This window comes from Abrus precatorius, unplaced genomic scaffold (genome assembly GCF_003935025.1).
Source record: "Abrus precatorius isolate BTA unplaced genomic scaffold, Abrus_2018 Scaffold6, whole genome shotgun sequence".
NCBI classification, from domain to species: Eukaryota; Viridiplantae; Streptophyta; class Magnoliopsida; order Fabales; family Fabaceae; genus Abrus; species Abrus precatorius.
The window spans coordinates 5,027,776-5,050,531 of record NW_020874406.1 but is presented as its reverse complement, the minus strand read 5'-3'; the positions used below and the strand labels follow the sequence as shown (position 1 = coordinate 5,050,531).

The following is a 22,756-nucleotide window of genomic DNA, read 5'->3' as shown; positions in this document are numbered from 1 at the left end:
TAAGTAAATTATTTTAGTTTAAGCAAATTTTGCATCTTTTCTCTTAATTTTCTCTTTTCTTTCTCTTTATGCTAACACTCTCTGTTTAATTTCATATTTAACCTTCTTTAGCTTTCATATTCAACCTTATTCTTTCTCTCATACTCAACTATTCTCTTATCCTCCAAACTTACCCTCTATCTCATGCTCAATTCCTTTCTTCCTCTTCTAACTCTCACTTTATCCCATATCTATCTATTCATCTTTCTTTCATACTCAACTCTCTACCTTCCTCTTCTTTCGCCGTCATTCCTATATCATCCATTTTTTTTTTATCTCCATTCATCCTTAGTCTTTTCTTTTTCTTACACCTAGCCTTTATCTTCTCGAATGTATAAAATTTACTTAAACTAATTTTACATAATTTTTTTTTATCATTTTCTGTATTTTTATTTAAACGAATCTATTTTCACTTAAACTAAATATACAGTTTTGCCAACCAAAAAAAATATGGATTCCTAGGCTTGGTGTCGTGGAAGGAATGATACGAGCGTGCAAGTAATAAATTATGAAGTGATGATTCAACGCGAGTGCACATTTTTTAGCTACAATGTACACTGTTCAACCTTTGCGGTAAAAATCAAATCAAAGTGAATTCCATGCTTATAGACAGGGGTGAGCAGATTCGATCAATCCATTTCGATTCGTATGAATTCGAATAATTTACCTGAATAAAAACAAATATTAATAAATTTTAGATGAATAGAATAATGTTTTTAGATTAAAATGGTTAAATAAAGTCAGTAACGAATATAAAATTATGATACTGTCAGTATCTGAAACCGATCGATTATATATGTAAAATGGGTAAATAAATAGTAAAGTTGAGAGTTACTTTTTAAATGTATAAATAAACATATTGCTATCAATGGATTTCATTCCTGTATATGTGTACGACAGTACGTGTGTCTGAAATCTAATGGAGCTTAAGGCCAACTTGGCACACAAAAAGATAGACTATAATTAAGTGGTTCTAAGTCCGAAGGTCTCCATTAATAAAAGATTTAACCAAATTAATTAACCGACTTGTTAAGCTATTCAATATATCCCAATCCAAATTATCTGAAAAAAAAATTAGATAACATTAAATATTTTTTTAAACATTTTGATTAAGTATAATTAGTTAATTTTTTTTACCAGAACCCACCCAAAACCGACAGGAGATCACTCCTACTTATAGACACCTCGCTCCGAAACCAACATCAAGACCACTGTTAAAGTTTTGTACGCGGAAACCAATCATAGTTATTTTTAATATTTTTAACGTGTGCACTACCACTACTATTTTTATTTATTTTTTTAAAACCAAGTTTCACATGCTCTAGATGTGAAATTGGCAGCAATTTTAACACTAATATAATTCTTAGTTTTGTGCATATAATATACGAAACTTTTTATAAAAAATAAATAAAAAAGCAGGAAAGAGTTAATTTTGCAGTATGCGACGGAAAGAATAGTTGGAGGAACATAAGTGAGTGGTAGTCCTAGACTAGGCAACGCCAGTGGCCGTGAGAGAGTGTGTGCACTGAGCGTTGACTATGGTGTCCAATTGCAGAATCATTATACTTCTTCTACTCTCCTTAGCATTAACATCAGAACTAGGGGTTGAATCATCATCATCAATCGAGGAAGAAGAAAGCAGCATCATATCACGATTCCAACGGTACCTTAAAATCAACACTGCCCAACCCAACCCGCGTTACAAGGAAGCAACCGATTTCCTTCTGTCGGAAGGGAAAGCCCTCTCTCTGGAATCCCAAATCATAGAGTTGGCAGAAGGGAAGCCACTCGTCCTTCTGAAATGGGAAGGGAGAAACCCTCACCTCTCTTCGATTCTCCTCTACTCTCACACCGACGTCGTTCCATCCGAACACGACAAGTGGACCCACCACCCCTTCAGTGCCCACATCGACTCCCATGGACGCATCTACGCCAGAGGCTCTCAGGACATGAAGTGCGTCGGCATGCAATACCTCGAAGCCATTCGCCGCCTCAAGGCCTTACACTTCCACCCTCTCCGCACCGTCTACGTCGCTTTCTCCCCCGACGAGGAGATTGGTGGACACGACGGCGCTGAAAAGTTCGTGCAATCTCAGATCTTCCAGCAAATGAATGTGGGCATAGTGCTCGATGAAGGTGGCTAACAAAATAAATTAGTATTACTATTGAGTTCAGCTTTTTATTCACACTCACTCAGTGTTTTTTGAATCATGAATCAGGGTTGGCCTCGCCGGATGATCATTACAGGGTGTTCTACGCTGAGAGGAGTCCATTGTGGTTGGTGATCAAGGCCGTTGGGGCTCCCGGTCATGGTTCCAAGCTTTATGATAACTCTGCAATGGAGAATCTGTTGAAGAGCATTGAGAGCATCAGAAGGTTTCGCACCTCGCAATTGGACTTGATCAAAGCCGGGTTGAAAGCCGAAGGTGATGTTATTTCGGTTAATATGGCCTTTCTCAAGGCTGGAACTCCGTCTCCAACTGTAAGTAAAGGAACTCCATCCAACTTTAAACCTTACATTGGCTTGTATAATGAATGTATGGTTATAAATCTATCTATATCTATGTTATGATCATAGTCGTAGAATTGAATAGATAGAGTAGAATACACCTTCTATTTCAACTTTATGTTTTCTGTTGCTTTTATCACTTTTGACTGGAATCTGTAAAGCCATGCTTACTATGGAACTGACATGACGCATCTCATTTGTTCTGATACTACTGTGATTGAACAATCCCTTAGTCCCATATGATTACATTCTATTTGTGTTTTGGTGTCTGCCAGGGCTTTGTTATGAATTTGCAGCCGTCGGAAGCAGAAGCTGGATTTGATATTAGGGTGCCGCCGACTTCTGATCTGGAATCGTTGGAAAGGCGCATTGCACAAGAATGGGCACCTTCTTCCCGCAATATGTCATTCTCCGTAATTACCTAATCCGCTTTATATATATATCTTCCATGTAGTGTTGTTGACTCACTGCTTTGATTTTTACTTTCATATAAATTTGCAGGCATAGAAACTTTCTTCTTTTTTTAGAGTTAAAATCTGCACTAGAATGTATCAGATCATGGCCTTCATCTTCTGCAATTTTTGTTTACCCACTCAACGAGAAAAAAAGATAATGTCATGGGTAATGGTGCTGTGCATTTAGATCTAGGAAAAAGAAAACGAGGGAAAGAAAAGGGTTGAAAATACCATTTCTATTCTAGCTAGCACTAACCTAAGGTTATGATAAAAACAAAGCCTTAGATGTCAGGTTGTTAATTAGAAGCATGTAATTTCTTAAAAAAATGTTTTCTCTCAATTCTTCAGTAAATATAACCCAAAAGCTTATAAGATAGAAAAAAAGGAAAAAAGGTACAAATTTTTTCTTGCTTTGCTAAAGTAATAGATAAATCTGTATTTTCATTGCCAAGTATCTACCTAGCACTTATAAAATATAGATTTTGTCCTCTCACTTGTTTGGATGGTTAGAATTCTGGTAACTAACCCTTCTTTTTGTGGTTTGTGTAAATTGAAGTATAATGAATGCTGTTCGTTATAAGTTCTGTTGTGTCAGTTGGTTCAATTTTATTTTGGTCATTAGTTTCAGAATGTTTCAAGCTTTTGCCTGGTGAAGGTGCTGGCGCTTCTTGCTTTGGTTTGCGTGGATATATATAGGGTGTGGGTGCACGTGTGATGACTGTAATCACACAATGTTTGTTTGTTAACAGTGATTACCATTAAACAGTATGTACTCACATGTGTATATGGAAAATAAAGCAAATGCTAAAAAAAATAAAATGAAACTTGTTGAAATTGATAAATTAATTTAGATTTGTTTACTATGTAAACTAAAGGAAGAGTGGAAGACATTAAAGAGGTATTTTTTTTTTGGGGAGAATTAATTAATCCTGGTTAGGCTTTATGAATTGAAGTATAAATTTTTTAAATGTTGAAGGAAAAATACAAATAATGGAAGAGTATTTGTATACATGATGGTTTATTTATGTACTTTTGTACTTCCCTCTTCTTGAGATCAAATTAGCCCTTCATTTGTTTCCCCATCTCATTTCTTTTAGCTTGGGCAGTTCATACAGAAGGTACCAGTGCGTGGTAAGTCAGGGGAACCAATCCTCACGAAAACTGATGGTTCCAATCCCTGGTGGACCCTGTTAGAAAATGCTGTCAAAAAGGCTGGTGGGAAACATGGTAAGCCAGAGGTCTTTCCTGCCTCTACAGATTCACACTTCTTTCGCAGTCGTGGTTTACCAGCAATTGGATTTTCTCCTATGGCAAACACACCTGTTCTACTCCATGACCACGATGAGGTGATTCCTTTAATTTATAGTTGTGTGCATAATTGATCGTTTTGTTATATGCTTATCTGCACAAGTGATGTCATTGTCTTTAGAATCCTATATCTGATTAGTTATTTAGAACTGAGGCTTGCAGTAAGTCCTAATTAAGTTAAAGCTTTCATGAAGATGCATCGCATTAGCTCTGTCTTGGCTAAAACAATGTAGTGGTGGATTAAATTTTTTCAGGTTGATTCTAGACTTCTATTTATCCCCATGTTTTTTCTTAACACGTATTTGGGTTGACTTTAGGCTCGTTTGCTTTTCTTATTTGCCAGACCAGAGATTAGTCTGTTGGAAAGAGAAGTGTCACCATAAATCAATGAAAATTTTATGTTTATTCTGAGAAATTTTGTAGACTTGTTTGTGTTTGGTTGTTTGCCAGTGGGAGAAGGTAGTACCTGGACGTTGTGTTAATGAAAAACAATTTTTGTTTAAATAGCTTGTCTCGCAGATCACTGGCATAGAAATTGACTCCTATTCTTCTGTTATTTTCTTTGTTGTGTTATGAAATTGCACTAGTGTTCCTCTATCTCCTTTCCTCTGCGAGCATGTCTCTGGATTTATTGTAACTGCATTTAGTTTGGACTTCGGATTTCAACCTTTACTTGAGCATTACTTCTCCTTTATGCAGTTTCTGAACAAAGATGTATACTTGAAAGGGATAGAAATCTATGAGTCAATAATTAAGGAATATGCATCATTCGATGATCATGGAAGAGATGGAGGATCCAGAGATGAGTTATGAGCAAATCGTGTGTGGCTCCTTCCCCTATCCCAATGCCCATTTTTCTGCCTTTTTCGATGTAACAGTAGTTTTGGACTTCGTTAAGTAGCTTCTGGCATGTAAGTATAAAGAGCAATGTTTTAAAATTAGTCAATCATTAAATTGGAGAAGACAATGGTTAATAGTTTCTACCGGAGTCGAACATGTGTGTATAAGTAGGGATCACTTATCCTAGAAACAAGTTTCGTGAAACTTACATTGGGTATTAACTTTTTATGTACATTAAATTTCATTAATATAAGTTGTTGAATTAAATAAGAATATATTAAGTCTACAAAATTTTATATTATCTCATTCTATTTATAAGAAACAAATACTTAATTTATCAATATTAATACAAAATAGTTGTCATAAATTTATACTTTATTCTAAAAATATTTAGTTATAAATGATTAAATTAGTGTTTTACGTATTAAATGAATGAATACAGCGAATACCTCGTTAATATAAATTTATAATAAATAAGTATATATAAGAAATTTAAAAATTAATGTAATTAAAAATAAATTTTTATTTCTTATTAAGTAGGATTAGAAAAATATTGATATTTATTTTTTAATATATAGGTCTATAATTTAAGAATAACATATCTATTATTTATTAATTAATTTATTTTGTTTCTCATTCAATCTAATTCGTATATGACTGAGTTGCATACCTAAATCTAGTAAGTAAATTACTAGAGAGATAATAAGTCATTTGTTATTCAGACTAATTTTTATTAATTTATTTAATTTTATTTATATAATCATTGAAGGAATATAACATAAGTAGGTATTTACAATATGCTCTAAATATTAGCATAATTTTTTTTATTTCACACACATGTACACATTTAGAAAAAAATAAGAGTAATATATATTTTTTTAAATAATCAATTAGTGTAATTAATAAGATGTTTAATTTTTTATTTTTAAAATAATTTCATAACTTTAAGTCTTATAAATAAAAAAACAGTAAGAGCAGAAAAGAACTTTTAAATTTTATTTTGTAATGAATAGTTTCCGTATGCCGATGGTCTTGAACAAAAATAAAATATTAAATTATGTATATTTTTACTTTTAGTGATACTTGGAAGGAGGGATATTAGAAAGTAACGAGTATAGGCTTAATTAAACTTTTAATTTAGTCTCTTTAATTTTTTAAATATTTAAACTACGATTTGTACTTCAATAATTTATATAATAATTAATAAAAATATAAAAAAATTTAAATAAAATAAAAAATAAAACATATAAAATATAATAAAAATTTTAATGATAAACTTAATTTAAATAATTGAAAAATTAGATAAACTATATATGAAGAATTAAAATTAGAGAAACCAAAGTAGCATATTTAAAAAATTAGAAAAACCAAAATTATACGTTCTAAAAACTTGAAAGATTAAAGTGAGTAATTAAAATTAAATATAAATAATTAAAATTGCAACTACTTTAAAAGTATATAGATAAAAAAGTATAATTAAGTTAATTTTAAATACACAAAATATCAATATCTAAAAAAAAAAAAGAAAAAAGAGTTAAATTAGAATGAGAATTATTATTCTGATAAAAAAAGAATGATAATTGTTATATATATATATAAAGAGAATTAAGACAAATATTTGAAAAAAGAGAAACGTGCATTATAAAATTAAATAACTGTCTATGTTAGTCGACGTGAGAAGGGGGTTGTGAGTGGGGTGACAGAGGGAGGAAGATGTTTCCAAGGGAGGAGGAGAGTAACGGCTACCAGCAGCAGCCAAAGGGAACGGGTCACAGTCACAGAGAGCGAAGCCGTCGTGCCACTCGCAGGTCTCGTGGTTCCACTTCCACACATAAGCTTACGGTTTGTGAGCAACAACAACATCATCATCCACTTCCTTGCACTGATTTACACACACAACCTTCTTTTTTTCTTTTGGTTTAGAATTTTGCTTACTCTGCAAATGACCACCTTAATTTAGCAAGTAAGGAACCTCACCAAACCAAATGTCTTACATGAAACTTTCTCAGAAGTTTTACGATGCTTTCAAGCTGTGTGGGTCTTCCCTCAAATCCCCACCCATTGCTCGCAAACTTCACGCCCAACTCATCCGCTCCGGTTTGGACGCTTCCCTTTTCTTACTCAACAATCTACTCCACATGTACTCTAATTGCAGCTTGATAGACGATGCCTTTCGTGCTTTCCGCGAAGCCATTCATCGCAATACCTTCACTTGGAACACAATGCTCAATGCCTTGGTTCATTCGGGTCGGATGAGTGAAGCAGAACACTTGTTTGATGAAATGCCTATGACAGAGAGAGATTCTGTTTCTTGGACCACCATGATATCTGGCTATTGTCAAAATGCTCTCCCTGCTCATAGCATCAAAACTTTCACTTTAATGCTTCGGGACTCTAATGTTCAAATTCAAAACTGTGACCCCTTTCCCTTTACTTGTGCAATGAAGGCTTGTGGCCGCTTTGCCTCGGTTCAGCTGGCTCTTCAGTTGCATGCCCATGTCATCAAGTTACATTTTGGAACCCAAACCTGCATTCACAACTCCCTTGTTGATATGTATGTCAAGTGTGGAGCAATCAGTTTGGCTGAGACGGTTTTCCTCAACATTGAAAGCCCAAGTTTGTTTTGTTGGAACAGTATGATTTATGGATACTCTCAATTACGCGGACCCTATGAAGCACTCCATGCCTTCACCCGAATGCCCGAACGTGATTCCATTTCTTGGAACACGCTGATCTCAGTGTTTTCTCAACACGGCCTTGGGGTTCAATGTCTTAGTCTGTTTGCGGAGATGTGCAATCAGGGTTTTAGACCTAATTTCATTACTTATGGTAGTGTACTTAGTGCATGTGCCAGCATTTCTGATCTGGAATGGGGTAAGCATTTGCATGCTCGGATTCTTCGCATGGAACATGATAGCCTGGATGAGATTTTGGGAAGTGGTGTCATAGACATGTATGCCAAATGTGGATGCTTAGGGTTGGCAAGGCGTGTGTTCAACAGTTTAGGGGAACACAATCAAGTTTCTTGGACTTGTTTGATTGCCGGGATGGCACAGTTTGGACTCTGTGAAGATGCTTTGGCACTATTTAAACAAATGAGACAGGCTTCTGTGGTGTTGGATGATTTTACTCTCGCTACAGTTCTTGGGGTTTGTTCAGGTCAAACTCATGCTGCCATTGGGAAACTACTTCATGTGTATACAATCAAAAGTGGGATGGATTCCTCTATTCCCATAGGGAATGCAACCATTACAATGTATGCGAAGTGTGGAGATGTGGAAAAAGCGAATCTTGCATTTAGATTAATGCCACTTAGAGATAGGATATCATGGACAGCAATGATCACTGCATTCTCTCAGAATGGAGACATTGAAGCAGCCCGTGAATGTTTTAATACAATGCCTGAGCGTAATGTCGTTACTTGGAACTCCATGTTAAGCACATATATTCAACATGGATTCTCAGAAGAAGGCCTTAAGTTGTATGTTTTGATGAGAAGCAAAGATGTCAAACCAGATTGTATCACTTTTACAACTTCAATCCGGGCCTGTGCTGACTTGGCTATTATAAAACTTGGGACGCAAGTTGTATCTCATGCTATAAGGTTTGGTCTAAGTTCAGATGTTTCAGTTGCAAATAGTATTATTACAATGTACTCAAGATGTGGACAGATCAAAGAAGCAGAGAAAGTTTTTGATTCAATACATGTGAAAAACCGCATTTCCTGGAATGCTATGATGGCAGCATTTGCTCAAAATGGTTTAGGTAGGAAAGTAATTGAAACGTTTGAGGATATGTTAAAGACGGAATGCAAACCTGATCATATTAGCTACGTGGCTGTTTTATCTGGGTGTAGCCACATGGGGCTTGTAGTTGAAGGGAAACATTACTTTGAATCCATGACTCAAATTGGCATTTCTCCAACAAATGAACACTTTGCTTCTGTGGTAGATCTGCTTGGACGAGCTGGGCTACTAGACCAGGCCAAGAATTTAATTGATGGTATGCCTTTCAAGCCAAATGCCACTGTTTGGTGTGCCCTACTAGGAGCATGCCGAATCCATCACGATTCACGACTAGCAGAAACTGCAGTGAAGAAGTTGATGGAATTAAATTTTGAGGATTCTGGAGTTTATGTCCTTCTAGCAAATATATATGCCGAGTCTGGAGAGTTAGAAAATGTTGCTGATATGAGAAAGTTTATGAAAGTAAAAGGAATTTGTAAGAGTCCAGGTTGTAGCTGGATAGAGGTTGATAACAGAGTACATGTGTTCACTGTTGCTGACACTGATCATCCACAGATAAAGGAGATTTATATAAAACTGGAGGAGATGCTGAAGAAGATAGAAGATACAGGAAGATATACTAGTGTTGTCTCTTCTGCCCATAGGAGTCAGAAATACCATAGTGAAAAGCTTGCTTTTGCTTTTGGGTTGCTTAGTTTGCCATCTTGGATGCCTATACGTGTAATGAAAAATCTTCGTGTCTGCAATGATTGTCACTTGGTAATAAAGTTGTTGTCTTTGGTCACCTCAAGGGAACTTATCATGAGAGACGGTTATCGATTTCATCATTTCAAGGATGGGTATTGCTCCTGTGGAGATTATTGGTAGTCTGTGGTACAGATTGTTCTTCTATATCTGCTTCTTCTCCCATTGCTTCTACTTTATGCATTTTTCCTTCCCTGTCAATAGTCAGCAATCATTATTTTAAAAGTGTATAGTTGTTGCATCATTTTTTATTTCAATTAAATAGGAGTTTTGACAGAACAGTCATATATATATGTTGCTTAACTTCTCTTGATAGAGCTCTTTTGGCATAAGGAAAAACCCAACATTAGTCAGTGTCATTAACAAATTCCAAATATCAACAGAAGCGGAAAAGGTTGACAGAGGGAATAGCAACCAGAAATCTCCGGTGTCCTCACTTGGCATTGTAATCAATCCTTAGCAATAAGATAATAATGTAAAGGGAACTATGATTAGGAGTTTGATTCTGAAATAAGGATAGAGTTTGAAACTGAACTTAGAAACAAAACTCTCATGCTGGGAAAGACAAAATGTACAGGGTGCACATGATTCATGTGGGAAAAAGAAATTATTCTATTGATTGAGAAGTTGACCTGGTTTATTGTGAGAGAAAATAGCAGCTTTACTTTAAAAACTCTTATATCTGCACACTCTTTCTCTTACATCTATGCTTTATCCTCCTTTTCTTTCTATTTATCTTCTTTTCGTATCACATCACTCATTATAATTTTTATTTGGTTTAAATAAGTAAATAGTCCTTAAAAATATACAATTTTTTAGAATTAGTCCCTACAAAATTGTCTGCTTTAATCATGCAAAGTTTTATTTTTTAGAAAATAATCCCTGCCGTTAATTGAGAATCATTAAGTGATGACTAAGTAAAAAATGTTTTACATAAAATTTGCCACATGAAATGTTAGCTTCAATCGTGACAAGGCTTAAATAAATAATTAGTTCCTCGTTGGCTAAATTTATAGATTGGCTCCTTAATTCTCGTGTTTGTTTTGACTTTCTGACTTGTAACCTTTTTTTTTTATATAGGTTCCATATATTTTAAATATGTTCTAAGTTAGTCCTCTCTATTAAAATTGATTGATGGTGTTACTAACTTTGATAGCGTGGAATTAGACATAGAATAAGATAATATTATGTGATTACTAACTTTTTTAATATATTTTATAATAGTCTTGTAACTTTTGTTTAAGTTTCACTTTGGTCCTTTATTTATTAATGTAGTTTTAATATGGTCTTTTTTTTACTTGTTATGGTGAATTACACAAGTTGGATAGGGACCAAATATTTTAGATTAAACATATCAACTATATAGGAGATAAGTTTGTTGTGAGGTAAAACAATCATGAATGTTGTTGCAAAGGTTGGATGCTCACAAGAATCATAGTAGTCAATCCCGGATAGCGGCGCGGAGCGGCCAACCTAAAAAACGCTATAGCGGCATAGCGGATAGCGGGATGGCCGCTATTTTAGGTATTATAAATATACTCATAAACTCATTAATTAAATTACACACATATATATATATATGCTTAGATGTCAATAACAAGTAACAAAAAAATATAAAAATAAATTTAACTAACTAAATTTAAGTCTCTAATGCTTAGATGTTTAAAAATACTAAGTGTTCAATTCAAATACAAATATTTTAATAATTATCATCATCTTCATCTCCAAGATTTGCAATGTCCTCTTCATTTTCACTTTCATCACTACTTTTGTAAAGAACCTCCTCCTCCTCCTCCTCCTCTTCTTCAGAGTCTTCGTCATCACATTCTTCTTCTTCTTCTTCTTCTTGTACAATTTCTTTCCCTTTTCCCTTAGATTTAGATGAAGAAGCAATTGTAGTTGTCTTGGATTTTGATTTAGCTTGTTGCCTAGTGTAGGTTATAGGTTCACTAGCCCCGATTGCATTAGCAACAGTTCCCCAAGTCAAGTTATCATCATCAAACACTAATTCATCTACAGCATCTTCATCATCTCCAGCTATTCCTTCTAGCAACCAATTATTACTATCATCAACATCCTTTAAGATAATAGGATCCACCACGTCAGAACACTCAAAACGTTCATTAAGAGCTTGGTTATATTTAATAAAAACCAAGTCTTGTAACCTTTGATGCTCAAGTCTGCTTCTCTTTTTAGAATGAATCTATTTTACCATAAAAAAGAAATATTAGATTTTCACTTTTCATAAAAGAACTTTAAATTGAGGATTCAGATATTTACTTACGTGCTCAAAAGTACTCCAATTTCGTTCACATCCAGATGAACTACAAGTCAAACTCAACACTCTAATAGCAATATTTTGTAAATGTGGTGTACGTACTCCATAATTCTTCCACCATTCAGCTGCAAGTTATGCATCAACTTATTAACCTTTTTGTGTTATATCTACATAATTACATTACAATAAAAAAATTAAACAAATCTCTTACCAGGAGCCATTGTAGCCCTTTGTCTTTTTGCTCCACTTAAACCAAAGAGACCTTCAGCTCTTCTATATGTTGACAATTGAACTGTAGCATTGTCTACATCATCTTCACTTGTACATAGCCTCTCAATACATTTATACAAGCCTTCCACAACTTCAGGATCATTCTCAATTTGTTTATTGCTATAAAAAAATTGAGGATTCAGATAATAACCCGCAGCATGTAATGGATGATGAAGTTGACACTCCCATCTTCTATCAATTATAGCAAAAATCTCCTTATATTTGTCTACATTTCCTTTGAATGCATTTTGAATGCTTTCTTTAGCTCTATCAATTGCCTCATATATATAACCCATTGCAGGCTTTCTTTCATTATCAACAAGTCTCAAAACTTGCACAAGTGGCCCCATAGCCTTAAGACAGAAAACCACATCATTCCAAAAAGAAGGCATAAGTACAATGTCTGTTGCCCTTTTTCCTTTAGCTTCTTTGGCTGTTTTGGACTTTAACCACTCATCGGAAGTGAACATTTTTCTAAGGTTGTTTTTTTTATTATGCAACCTTTGTAATGTGAGGAATGTTGTGGCAAACCTTGTCACTCCATATCTAACCAATTCAGCTTTATTGGTGAACTTCCTCATAATATTCAAAGTCAATGAATGATTATAAATAAAACCCACAAGAGTAACTCCCCTTTGGATTGTTCTCTTGACTCTAGGTATTTTTCCAATGTCTTCTAATATCAAGTCAATACAGTGTGCAGCGCATGGAGTCCAAAACAAATGTGGTCTTTTAGCTTGCAACAACTTACCTAAAATTAAATTGCATAGTCTAAAATTAGAAACTAATAAAATAATTAGTAACTGAAATTAATATAGGGAGTTAAGAATAATTCTTACCGGCTAATACATAATTACTTCCATTATCAGTAACTACTTGCACAACATTTTTCTCTCCAATCTCTTCAACAAAGCTATCCAAGAGCTCAAACAACTTTTCTCCAGTTTTCATATAAGCAGATGCATCAATGCTCTTTACAAACATAGAACCAGTTGGACAATTTACTAAGAAATTGATCAATGTTCTATTTTTTTTATCCGTCCACGCATCTGACATAATTGAACATCCACATTTTTCTCTTTCTTCTTCACGACTTTTCAACATTTCCTTTGTATACTCTAACTCCTTTTTAAGAAGAGGAACTCTACACTCATGATAACTAGGAGGCTTTAGATGTGGACCATAGTTTCCAATAGCTTCAACCATTAATTTGAAACTTTTTGAGCGCACAACGTTGAAAGCAATTCCATTCCTACAAAGGAATCGCTCTATGTATTGAACTGTTCTTGCTCTTGCCTCTTTGACACAAGCATCATTTATACTTGTTTGTCTTTTTGATTTTGCTAATTTGATGCTTGTTTCTGGACTCTTTAACCATAATAAATCCAATGGGCCCTTGACATTTTTTCCTTTTTTGGTGGCATTACAACCACTAACATAAACTGATGCAACACTTGAGGTTGCAGGTCGTTTTCCACTACGAATATTTTGAATTTCTTGCACCTCTTCTTCATCATCATCATCTTCATCATGCTGAAGTAAATATACCTCTTTTTCAATTCTCTTCTTCTCATGAGCTGCTATTAGTGTTTCTTTTATTTCTTTGGGAATCCTTGGACACTTATCAACATCTCCCTTCACTCCCATTTGGTGCCTCTTTGCTCGGGTAATACCGCCTGTAGTCGTTTTTCCACAAAAGTCACAAGTAACAGACTTTTTATTATTTATATCTTTCAAACTATTCCATTGCCAACCTATATCCAAATTATTTCCTGAAGGCTTCACTAATGCACAGGATGAAATTGAAACAGAGCCGGTTCCTTGTGACAGATTGGGAGGAGTAGCCATTACTTCTTTAAGCTTTGAAATTTCGAACAGAAAATAATAGAAAAATCAAAACAGAGAAGAGAAAAAAAAAACAGAGAAAAATATAGGAAAAAAAAAATGTTCAGTACCGGAAAGTTCGCCGGAAGTCTGCCGGAGTTGGAGAAGATGACCGGAAAGTTGTGCTGACCTTGAAGAAGATGAGAAGAGATGAAGAAAATGACTCAAAATAATTTGGGTCACCTTAGAAGCTTGCCGGAGACGAAGAAGATGACCGGAAAATCAAGTGGAAGTCTCGCCGGAAAAACAGAGCACAACGAACAGAGGATGACCAGAAAACCGAGAACAGGGGAGAGAGAAACGAGAACAGAGGAGAGAGAACCGAGAACAGAGGAGAGAGAACCGACGGGAGAAGAGAGGAGAGCAGACTGATGGAGGCTAGGGTTGAAGAAGATGATTCAGAAAAATAAAGGGGGGTCAAAATTCCAAAATTGCCCCCCCTTAAAGGGCCCTAACGGTAAAAGATGAGGGGCAAAAAGGGGAAACGCGCGAGAATGAGATAGCGGCCGCTCCAGCCGCTATTTTCGGTGTTTTCCGCCGCTAATCGCGGCGCGACAGCCGCTACTGTGAAACGCGACGCGACAGCGTCGCCGTCGCGGGAAAGGGCCGCTCCACCGCGATTGCGGCCGCTATTTTCGCTATTGACTACTATGACAAGAATACCATGTCATCATGCAATTACATGCATGAATCATATGAAACTTTAATCTAGAAGATTTTATCCCTTCGTGCAATTACATGCAAGGAAGTAGGTTTTGGGGGTTGCCAAAATTACAAAGTAAGCGTTGCAACAACCACTAAAAAAGAACAAATAGTTTTCTTATTTCGAGCAATTTATTATGTAATATTGTTGCAAAAATGATAAACTAAGATTATATTATATGAATGATGTTAACTGTTTCTGTCCTTTTTGGTGTTGCAAAACAATGAATTCAAAATGAAACTCCACATTAATATAAAGTTCAAATTAACATAATACTACCAAAGGTTCTATACAAGACCAAAATACATAAACAACACAGAACAATACTTCCAAATATTCTAAATAAGACCAAAATACATTCTTGTTTAGTGACAAAAAAAAAAGGATGTTGTAAGATGCTTCAGGGATCCTTGTTTAGTATCCTTCTTGCTTGAAGTTTAATTCTTTTTTATGTCTAAGATGTTGTCTAGCCTATTGATTGAGTTGTTTACTAAGAAGGTGTTTGAATAGTTGATTCAATTGGTGGCTGAGATGACTAAGTTGTTGTAGGCTGAGATGGTGGAGCAAACTTATATGTGCTCTTGTTATGACTTGCTACTCCATAGTTTCTACACTTAATGGAAAATCTTTTTCTGCTCAATTTTTTTGCATCCTTTGTCATTTCTTCAAGCACCTTATTTCTTTCCTTTTTGGGTCTTTCAGGTTGCTTTCTGATTGGAGAGTACATTAGTGTATGAAGTTTCAACCCACAAAATTTGGGCAATTTGTTAGATAGGATATATGTTGTTCTCATACACTACTTCATAAGGCTCTTTCCTAAAATATGAGGGGATAAAATCTTTTGGATTAAAGTTCATATGATTCATGCATGTAATTGCATGATGATATGGTATCCCTGTGAGCATTTAATCTCACAATAAATCTATCTTTCATATAGTTGATATGTCTGACCTAAAAAATTTGGTCTTTAACCAATTTTTGTAATTCATCATAACAAGTGAAAAAAGGACTATATTAAAACTATATTAATAGATAAAGGACCAAAGTGAAACTTAAACAAAAGTTAACGAAACAAATATAAAAATATTAAAAAGTTAGTAACAACATAATCTAATTCATTATTAGTAAAGTTAGTAATACCGTCAATCAAGTTTAATAGAGAAGACTAACTTAGAATAGATTTAAAATATACAAGACTTATATGGAAGAAAAAAAAAGTTACAAACCTAAGTTGAAACAAACACAGTTAAGGGACTAATCTACTAATTTAGCCTTCCTAAAAAATACACATTTTTAGAATTAGTCCCTATTAAATTTTTTTTGTTTTTGTTTTAGTCTGGTAAAATTTTAATGTTTTTGAAAAAAAAAAAAAAACCAACATTTATGTTTTAAATCAACATTGTTGATTTAGGCAGCATTTTACACTACATCTCTCTCTTAAGAATACTTGTTGAGGTAATGTTATCAGAGACCAAAATATAATTTTTTGGGGAGAATTTTCAAGATGAGTAGAAGTTGTATTGTGAGGTAGAAAGTTTTTCTCCATTATGTTCCCTTGAACTCATATTTCTATTTTTCAGCAAGAAAATGTAGATGTTCCTCATTATGTGTGAGGTAAGAAGACTTACTTTTATCGTGTCTAATTTCATCTTGAATAATGGGATTGGGAATGTAGACTCCTTCCACCATAGCAATAAAAGTAGAAGAATTAGAAAACTCTGAGACATTGTATATTGGTGGATTCCAAATAGTGAAATACTTTGGTGTTGAATGTAATGATGGAAAGCTAACTTATTTAAAATTTTATAAGACTAAAGCCAAAAAAAATAAAAATAAAAGGAACTAATTAGTTGTCGTAATTTTTCCAAAATGTACAATTAAGGAGGTTGTCTTGCAGAGGGGTCCAAAACTGAGACACTTATATTGTTTGGAGTGTAAGTGGGTAAGTTGGTATCCAAATTGAGTCCAACCTATCTTGTTTGAAAGCTAACATATCTAGAATTTTAGAAATGTGCCTACATGTGAGCTTGGCTAAAGTCGTGGGCTTTGAAAGCTTGATCCTTGGATATTTTAGTGTTCAAAACCTGATGCAGTGTCCCCTTAGTATGGTTGGAGTGCAGAATTGGTTATCCTTGAAGAAAAACTGATCATCAGTGAGAACTTTATGTTGGGTGTCCACAGTTGTTTGTGTTTAAGGGATACTAGATTAGAGGTGTCAATGAGGGCTTTAGCCCAAGAGCTAGTCCTACCTAGCCCTGAATACACACATCCTACCTAGCCCTAATCCAATGTTTGTTTAAAAAATTAGTTTGGCCCTAAATAAATTAGCCCATAACATGCTGGGTCAGGGAAGGGATAGTCCACAGGTCAGCCTTGACCCTAAGAAAACACAAATTGTTTGCATCATTCGCATCTCAACTCTCAGAAAACACAAATGGCATGAACCTTAATCTCCATCTTGTTCAGGTACAAAGATCAATTGTTGATAAAATTATATGCAATTTGAATATGATGTCAAATGAATCGTGTCTAGAAACCCTTGCACGTTATTCCTTTTAAAACTCTCCTAGTGCTGTTTCGTTTAGCAGCTCTTTCCATCAGCAATTGCTTCGTGGAAGGCTGCAATTAATTTTTTGAAAATAATTGAAATTTGTAATTTTGGTCTTCTCAAAGGTTTGGAAGTAGATTCTGATATAGATTCTATATCGTTATCTGTTCGTTGAAGTGTGTGTAATTGTAATATAATGTTAGATTGTGATTTCTGCTCCATTTGCAATTCATGAAATCCTCATTTAATCCAGCCACATCAGATTGACATATACCACTTTGATCTCGATCATGAAAATAATTCTTCTTGTTATAGCCTGAATCTTCTATGCATTTATTTGATAAGACTACCTGATGCTTGGGATACATCATATGGATCACAATCATTTAAATAATCTTCTATGTTTTTGTTTGATATAGGACTAAATTCAAATTGCTCTTTAAATTTCTTTTTGTCTAATTAGGGCTATAAGTGAAAACTTAGAATTATATTTTTTGGGTTGGGGATTTTTTTCTCTAACTTCTCCTCTTTGGGCGCTGGGAAAGGAAAAAATCCTAGTGAGATGTGTACCTATGTTTTAAATTTTCTTTTGGTTTATTAATTTTTTTTGTGACCAGTGTATGTTTGTTTCATGGATCTACTCAAAATTAGATTTAGTATAAAGTTGAACATATTTTCTCCTTGGATATCGTCATTTTCTACTGATAAGCTATTCACTTTTTACGCTGTGAAATCCTCCTCAGCTCACTATCAATCCTTTTTTAGGCTCTCGCTCAAGTTTCAATAGTGGTACTTCAAATATGAACTACTGAACAGTTACCAAACTATCTTCAATTTATAATTTTCATTACATAATATTGAGTATTAACCTGATGTTGGATATCTTCCTGTTCTTTGATGTTCCATCTCTTATATTTTTGTTCTTCTTGTCACGAAAATATGTTCTATATGTGTTTTTCACATCTAACATTTCATCTAATCTTATGACATGATTCATATTTTAATGTGATCTTTAGATTGTCTTAAAGGTATATGCAGAACAGAGTACAACTTTGACTTTTGAGTTAGTTAGATGCAAGTTGACAATGTTTTATGATTACTGCCAAATGACTGAGGTATTACCAAGGACACACTGTTATAGACATTATTTATGTTCTGTATATGTATATTTTAACACTACTACAATTTGGTGATTCTAATAAATTTTAGCCAATCATAAATAATATGTTGCAAGCATTTCTGTAGTGATCAATTGGAGTATCTGTTTGCAACTTCTAATTATGTCCAGTTGATTATTGGTTTTGGGAATCCACTCCTGCCTTACCAATAGGCACGTAAAGAGCAAAGTTTGCCTGTGCATTTTTTCTTTCCTTGCTTGATGCTTGATGTGCAGATGCTAGGATTATGTGTACACAATAAACTAATTTTACAGAGAATCTTAATATAGGAGAAAAATGCCCCAAGAGAGTAGGAGGAGAAAAAAAAAAAAAGAAATAATAGTTGGTTGTTATGAGGGTAAAAGAGAGATGAATGGGTGTGAGATGTACCAAAGGCTGATAAGCTGAGAAAATATTACAAAATCATATGGCTAAGTATTGCTTTTATTGGTTGCTTGCTCAGAGTAAGTTATAGTTTTTCATTGAAAAAATTATTTGACCGACAGCCATTCAGACCTGGCAATACTGCAGCATCACCTGTCTACCATCTTGGAAATACTTCAATTGATATCAGGTGATTTCACTTTTTGTCTGTTGACTTGATGTCTTTTTCATGCTTCATTCTTTTTAACATATACATGAATCTACTTCTGTACATGTGTTCATACATACTTATATGGTTGTATTTTCACTCTGGTTATTTGTTTTATGTTGGGCCTAAGCAAATTGGGCCTCCGTTAAAAACTTGATGAGAATCAAGGAAAGCCCATTGAAGACAAAGACTTGAAGGCATTAGAAGAGCTTCAAGGACCAATGACAAGGGCAAGGGCAAAAAGAATAAATGAAGACTTAGAAAAGATTGTTGCTGTCTTATTTGAAAGGGAGCTCAATTTAGAGTTAGAAAAGTCCAAGATAATCAATTACATATGCTTAGAGGATTTGAACTCTAATGAGTTTTATTAGGATTTAATTATTATGTTTAGTTTATTTATTTTAATATTAGTCATTACTTATTTTGAGTTTTTATTTAGGATAAAATCTTGTTATTTTATTTAGTCTATTTGAATTTAGGCTTGTTGGTACAAAGAGCCCATTAGGGTTTGCGTTAGTATTAGTTTACAAGCATTAGGCATATATAAGCTCTTGTAAACACACTTTTAATTAGTTTTGAATATAATTTGAGATTGAACACTCTTGTGAGAGCGTGTGACTCTAGGTTTTTGAGCGAGCCAATTTTCTTTGATCTTATCAAGAGGCCAAAACTCTTGTGGCGATCGTTCCTTGGCTTATCAATCTTGCGATTGTGGCGCCATTTTCCATCTCTATTCTATTTTTACTTTTTATTAATTTTCTTCTTATTTCAATTCTTATTTGTGCCGTAATAATTTCGTTTTTATTGTGTGAAATCCAATTCAAGATCGTTTAATTCGGCGACACGGTTTGTGGTTGTCATCAGTTAAAGATATATCAGAGAAGAAAAATAACCATAATGTAAGATGGAGAATGTAAGCAAGGAGTCTGTTGTGAAGGATTCTAACAAACTGGATACGTGGCATGAAAGGAATGGTGAAAGATGTGGGAATCAGCCAAGTGGAGGGGTAATATGAAAGGATGGACGAAGGGGGAGGGGGAAGGTAGGAAATATTGTGTGTAATTTGGGAATGGCTGCTGCCACAGGGTAGAGAGATATCCCTTTCTCAGTAACTTTCTTTGTTCTTCTTCCTGTATCGAAGATTAGTTCTTGAGCTGGTCTATTAATCGAATTTTGCATTCAGTTCCTATCATTTTACTTCCAGACTTCATTATATTGAGTGAGACTAAATGTACTCTAGCAAGATGCATTTGTTAGGCTTAAGAAATCTTATTGATTGGCATGTTTTCCCTTTCTTGTTAGTCTCTGTCAAATTTCTTTTTCTACAGTTTATACTCTTCTACACTATGAATACCTTGTGTCCATTGCACCAGACTATCATTTATTTTCCCCATGGAGATATAGTTGAATTATGATAGTGGACTTCTTAGAGCATGGGCTGCTTTTTTTAGGATTTAACATATGTTTCTACATATTGGCAGTGATAACCACTCAACCTCAAGTAATCCTTTAGATTTGCATGATCCTCAACTTTTGGCTATTGTAGCTGTGGAGTACCAAGTTCTTGAGGCTGAGCATGAAGATTATGTTCATACTAACACCAATGGAACTACATTGTGGCAGTCTGGTGCTCTAATTGCAAGTCTTTTTAATTTTTTCTTCTTAAGCTCTATGATTTTCAGATGTTTTATGTTAAACATGGGAATTGAATATTTCTTCCCTATGATCACTGCACCTTTTCTGATTGTTTTCCTTCAGACATAATTATGTATATGTATGTGGTACCAATGTATTTTTTGTTGGATTTATGGTTGTGATATTAATTTATCGTGATTGCTTTTCTGGGGTGTAGTATCTGATGTAATGCTTTTAGGTTTGCTGTTAATTCTTATTTGGAAAGAAGTCCCAGCATTTGTATAATCGTATATATTAATCATTTTGTGGTTCATTTCCTTAGTTTTTGTGTTTAGATCTTCCCCAAAATTTGCAATTAATGGCTTTTTTAGTTCTGAGGCATGTTGTTCCCCTCTTGAATATAGAATTGGAGAGAAATTTAATTTATTTTTATGTAAGTATTAATCAAAGTGATTAGTCATGCAGCTTTTTATATAGCTGGCTGATAACATAACACTTAATGTGTTTCAGTTTTTCCTTTTTTGTGCTGTTGCCATTATCCTTCCTTGCTCTCTTATGGCCTGGATCATTCGCATAATGCAACATCAAAGGCCAAGACAAGTTACTACCCTGTGCTTATTCTAATATTAAAATATTTGTATTAATTTTCTTTCGTTTAGTATTTTTTGTATTTTGATTAATCATATGATGCTGTTTGGTAGGCCATTGGAGATTATAAGATTTTTTTTGCCCATAAAACTCTTATCTTAGCCCTAACCTTGACATTTGATTTACTTGACTTTTTGGTCCACAGGGCTTTTTGGCCTTGACTTACATGGACTAAGAATAGGTCTGGACCAGTTGGACTTTTTGACAATTCTATACTAGATGGAAGTTTTGAACACAAGTTCAGAACGCTAGTTTTTTAAGTTTTCTCATTCTGTAGAATTTCTTCTCTTTCACTCTTTTGTATTTTTTCACTATTAGGATTTTTATTTTCTCAAAAAAAATATTAATTTTTTAAGTGAGAATTTTTTTAAAAAAAATTATAAAAAATAAAGATATTAATTTTAAAATTATTGATTTTTAGAGAGAGAAAAATATTTATTTTCTAAAAAAAATAAAAAAGATAAAAAAATATAAATAAAAGATATAAAAAATAATAATATTATTTATATAATTAAATTTTTATTACCTTCCTCTCTCAATATTAAATATATAAAGAAAGAAAGGGTTTAACCTCTGTACTCCTCTCTTTTTTTCCCTTCTTTTTCCTTTCAAACACTTCTTTTCTTCCCTTCCAAACTTTGAAACAAAATCTTTGGTAGAGTGTTTACAATTAGGGAATGTTTGTTGGCTCTTGGTTACTTCCTCCTAATAATGCATGAGAGAATCTAAGAAAACTTAGCATAAATGACAAGAGACAAAACTAAAATGTATAGTTTCTTTTCCAGGCCATACTCAAGTGCTCTCTCACGTTATTGCACCTTGCATTGAGCTAGAGGATTTTGTTGTCTTGCATGGAATAGTGGCTTCAACCTCGGCAATACATGGTTTGCATGTTCAATTGTAGTTTGCTGTCATGAGAGGTTCACAAGTTCTCGGTTTGGGTACATTGAAGGCCAGGCTACATTCCATAAAAGTCTTAATTCAATGTAACCCACGTGCATGGAAAAATGGGAAGTTCTTACTTCAAGTGAATTATGGCTTAAATTTGTCACACTATCTTGGCAACTTAGCGGAGGTAGGTGCACTAGATTTACATTTTGTTCTTTAGCAAGAGTCTTGATCTCTCTCTCTCGATTTTGGCTATACATACGTGCAGGGTAGCTTTATCTAGCCTCTTAATGCACGTTGAAATGCAAGAAAAGTGAATCTTATGTCTTGGTGCAACGGTTCTTTTATGGGAAAGTATGGAGAATTTATCGTAGTTTCTCCTTCAAAACTTGGAGTGTCTAAAGGGTATCTTAAGGACTTCCTTTTACCCATGTACTTTAATTAATAAATAATATAAAATTAAACACTTACACTAATTAATAACTTTTCATAAAATATAAAATTAATTAATT

The 22,756-nt window shown here is 34.1% G+C and overlaps 3 protein-coding genes across 5 annotated transcripts; 2 read left to right on the top strand and 1 right to left on the bottom strand.

Moving 5' to 3' along the window:
• The first annotated feature begins 1,475 nt into the window (after positions 1-1,475).
• On the top strand, positions 1,476-5,422 carry LOC113868729 (aminoacylase-1-like). Of its 3 annotated transcripts, none has more exons than XM_027504574.1 (5): positions 1,476-2,175; positions 2,259-2,521; positions 2,824-2,961; positions 4,110-4,349; positions 5,011-5,419. In XM_027504574.1, the coding sequence occupies exons 1-5, from the start codon at positions 1,578-1,580 to the stop codon at positions 5,122-5,124; spliced, it is 1,353 nt and encodes a 450-aa protein (XP_027360375.1). In that variant the 5' UTR covers positions 1,476-1,577; the 3' UTR covers positions 5,125-5,419. The 3 variants fall into 3 exon arrangements, with proteins under 3 accessions (XP_027360375.1, XP_027360374.1, XP_027360376.1); XM_027504573.1 differs by having other exon boundaries at positions 1,546-2,175; positions 4,101-4,349; positions 5,011-5,422; XM_027504575.1 differs by lacking the exon at positions 4,110-4,349 and having other exon boundaries at positions 1,546-2,175; positions 5,011-5,320.
• A 1,408-nt stretch (positions 5,423-6,830) lies between these two features.
• Positions 6,831-10,301, top strand: LOC113869990 (pentatricopeptide repeat-containing protein At2g13600-like). The gene has a single exon (XM_027506573.1). It carries the CDS (start codon positions 7,137-7,139, stop codon positions 9,762-9,764), a length of 2,628 nt encoding a protein of 875 aa, XP_027362374.1. The 5' UTR covers positions 6,831-7,136; the 3' UTR covers positions 9,765-10,301.
• Positions 10,302-10,952: 651 nt separating this feature from the next.
• LOC113870053 lies at positions 10,953-14,037 on the bottom strand. Its single transcript, XM_027506651.1, has 7 exons — positions 13,944-14,037; positions 13,738-13,865; positions 13,029-13,692; positions 12,131-12,940; positions 11,926-12,044; positions 11,494-11,844; positions 10,953-11,114 (listed from the first exon to the last, which is right to left on the bottom strand). The coding sequence occupies exons 1-7, from the start codon at positions 14,035-14,037 to the stop codon at positions 10,953-10,955; spliced, it is 2,328 nt and encodes a 775-aa protein (XP_027362452.1).
• Positions 14,038-22,756: the final 8,719 nt, after the last annotated feature.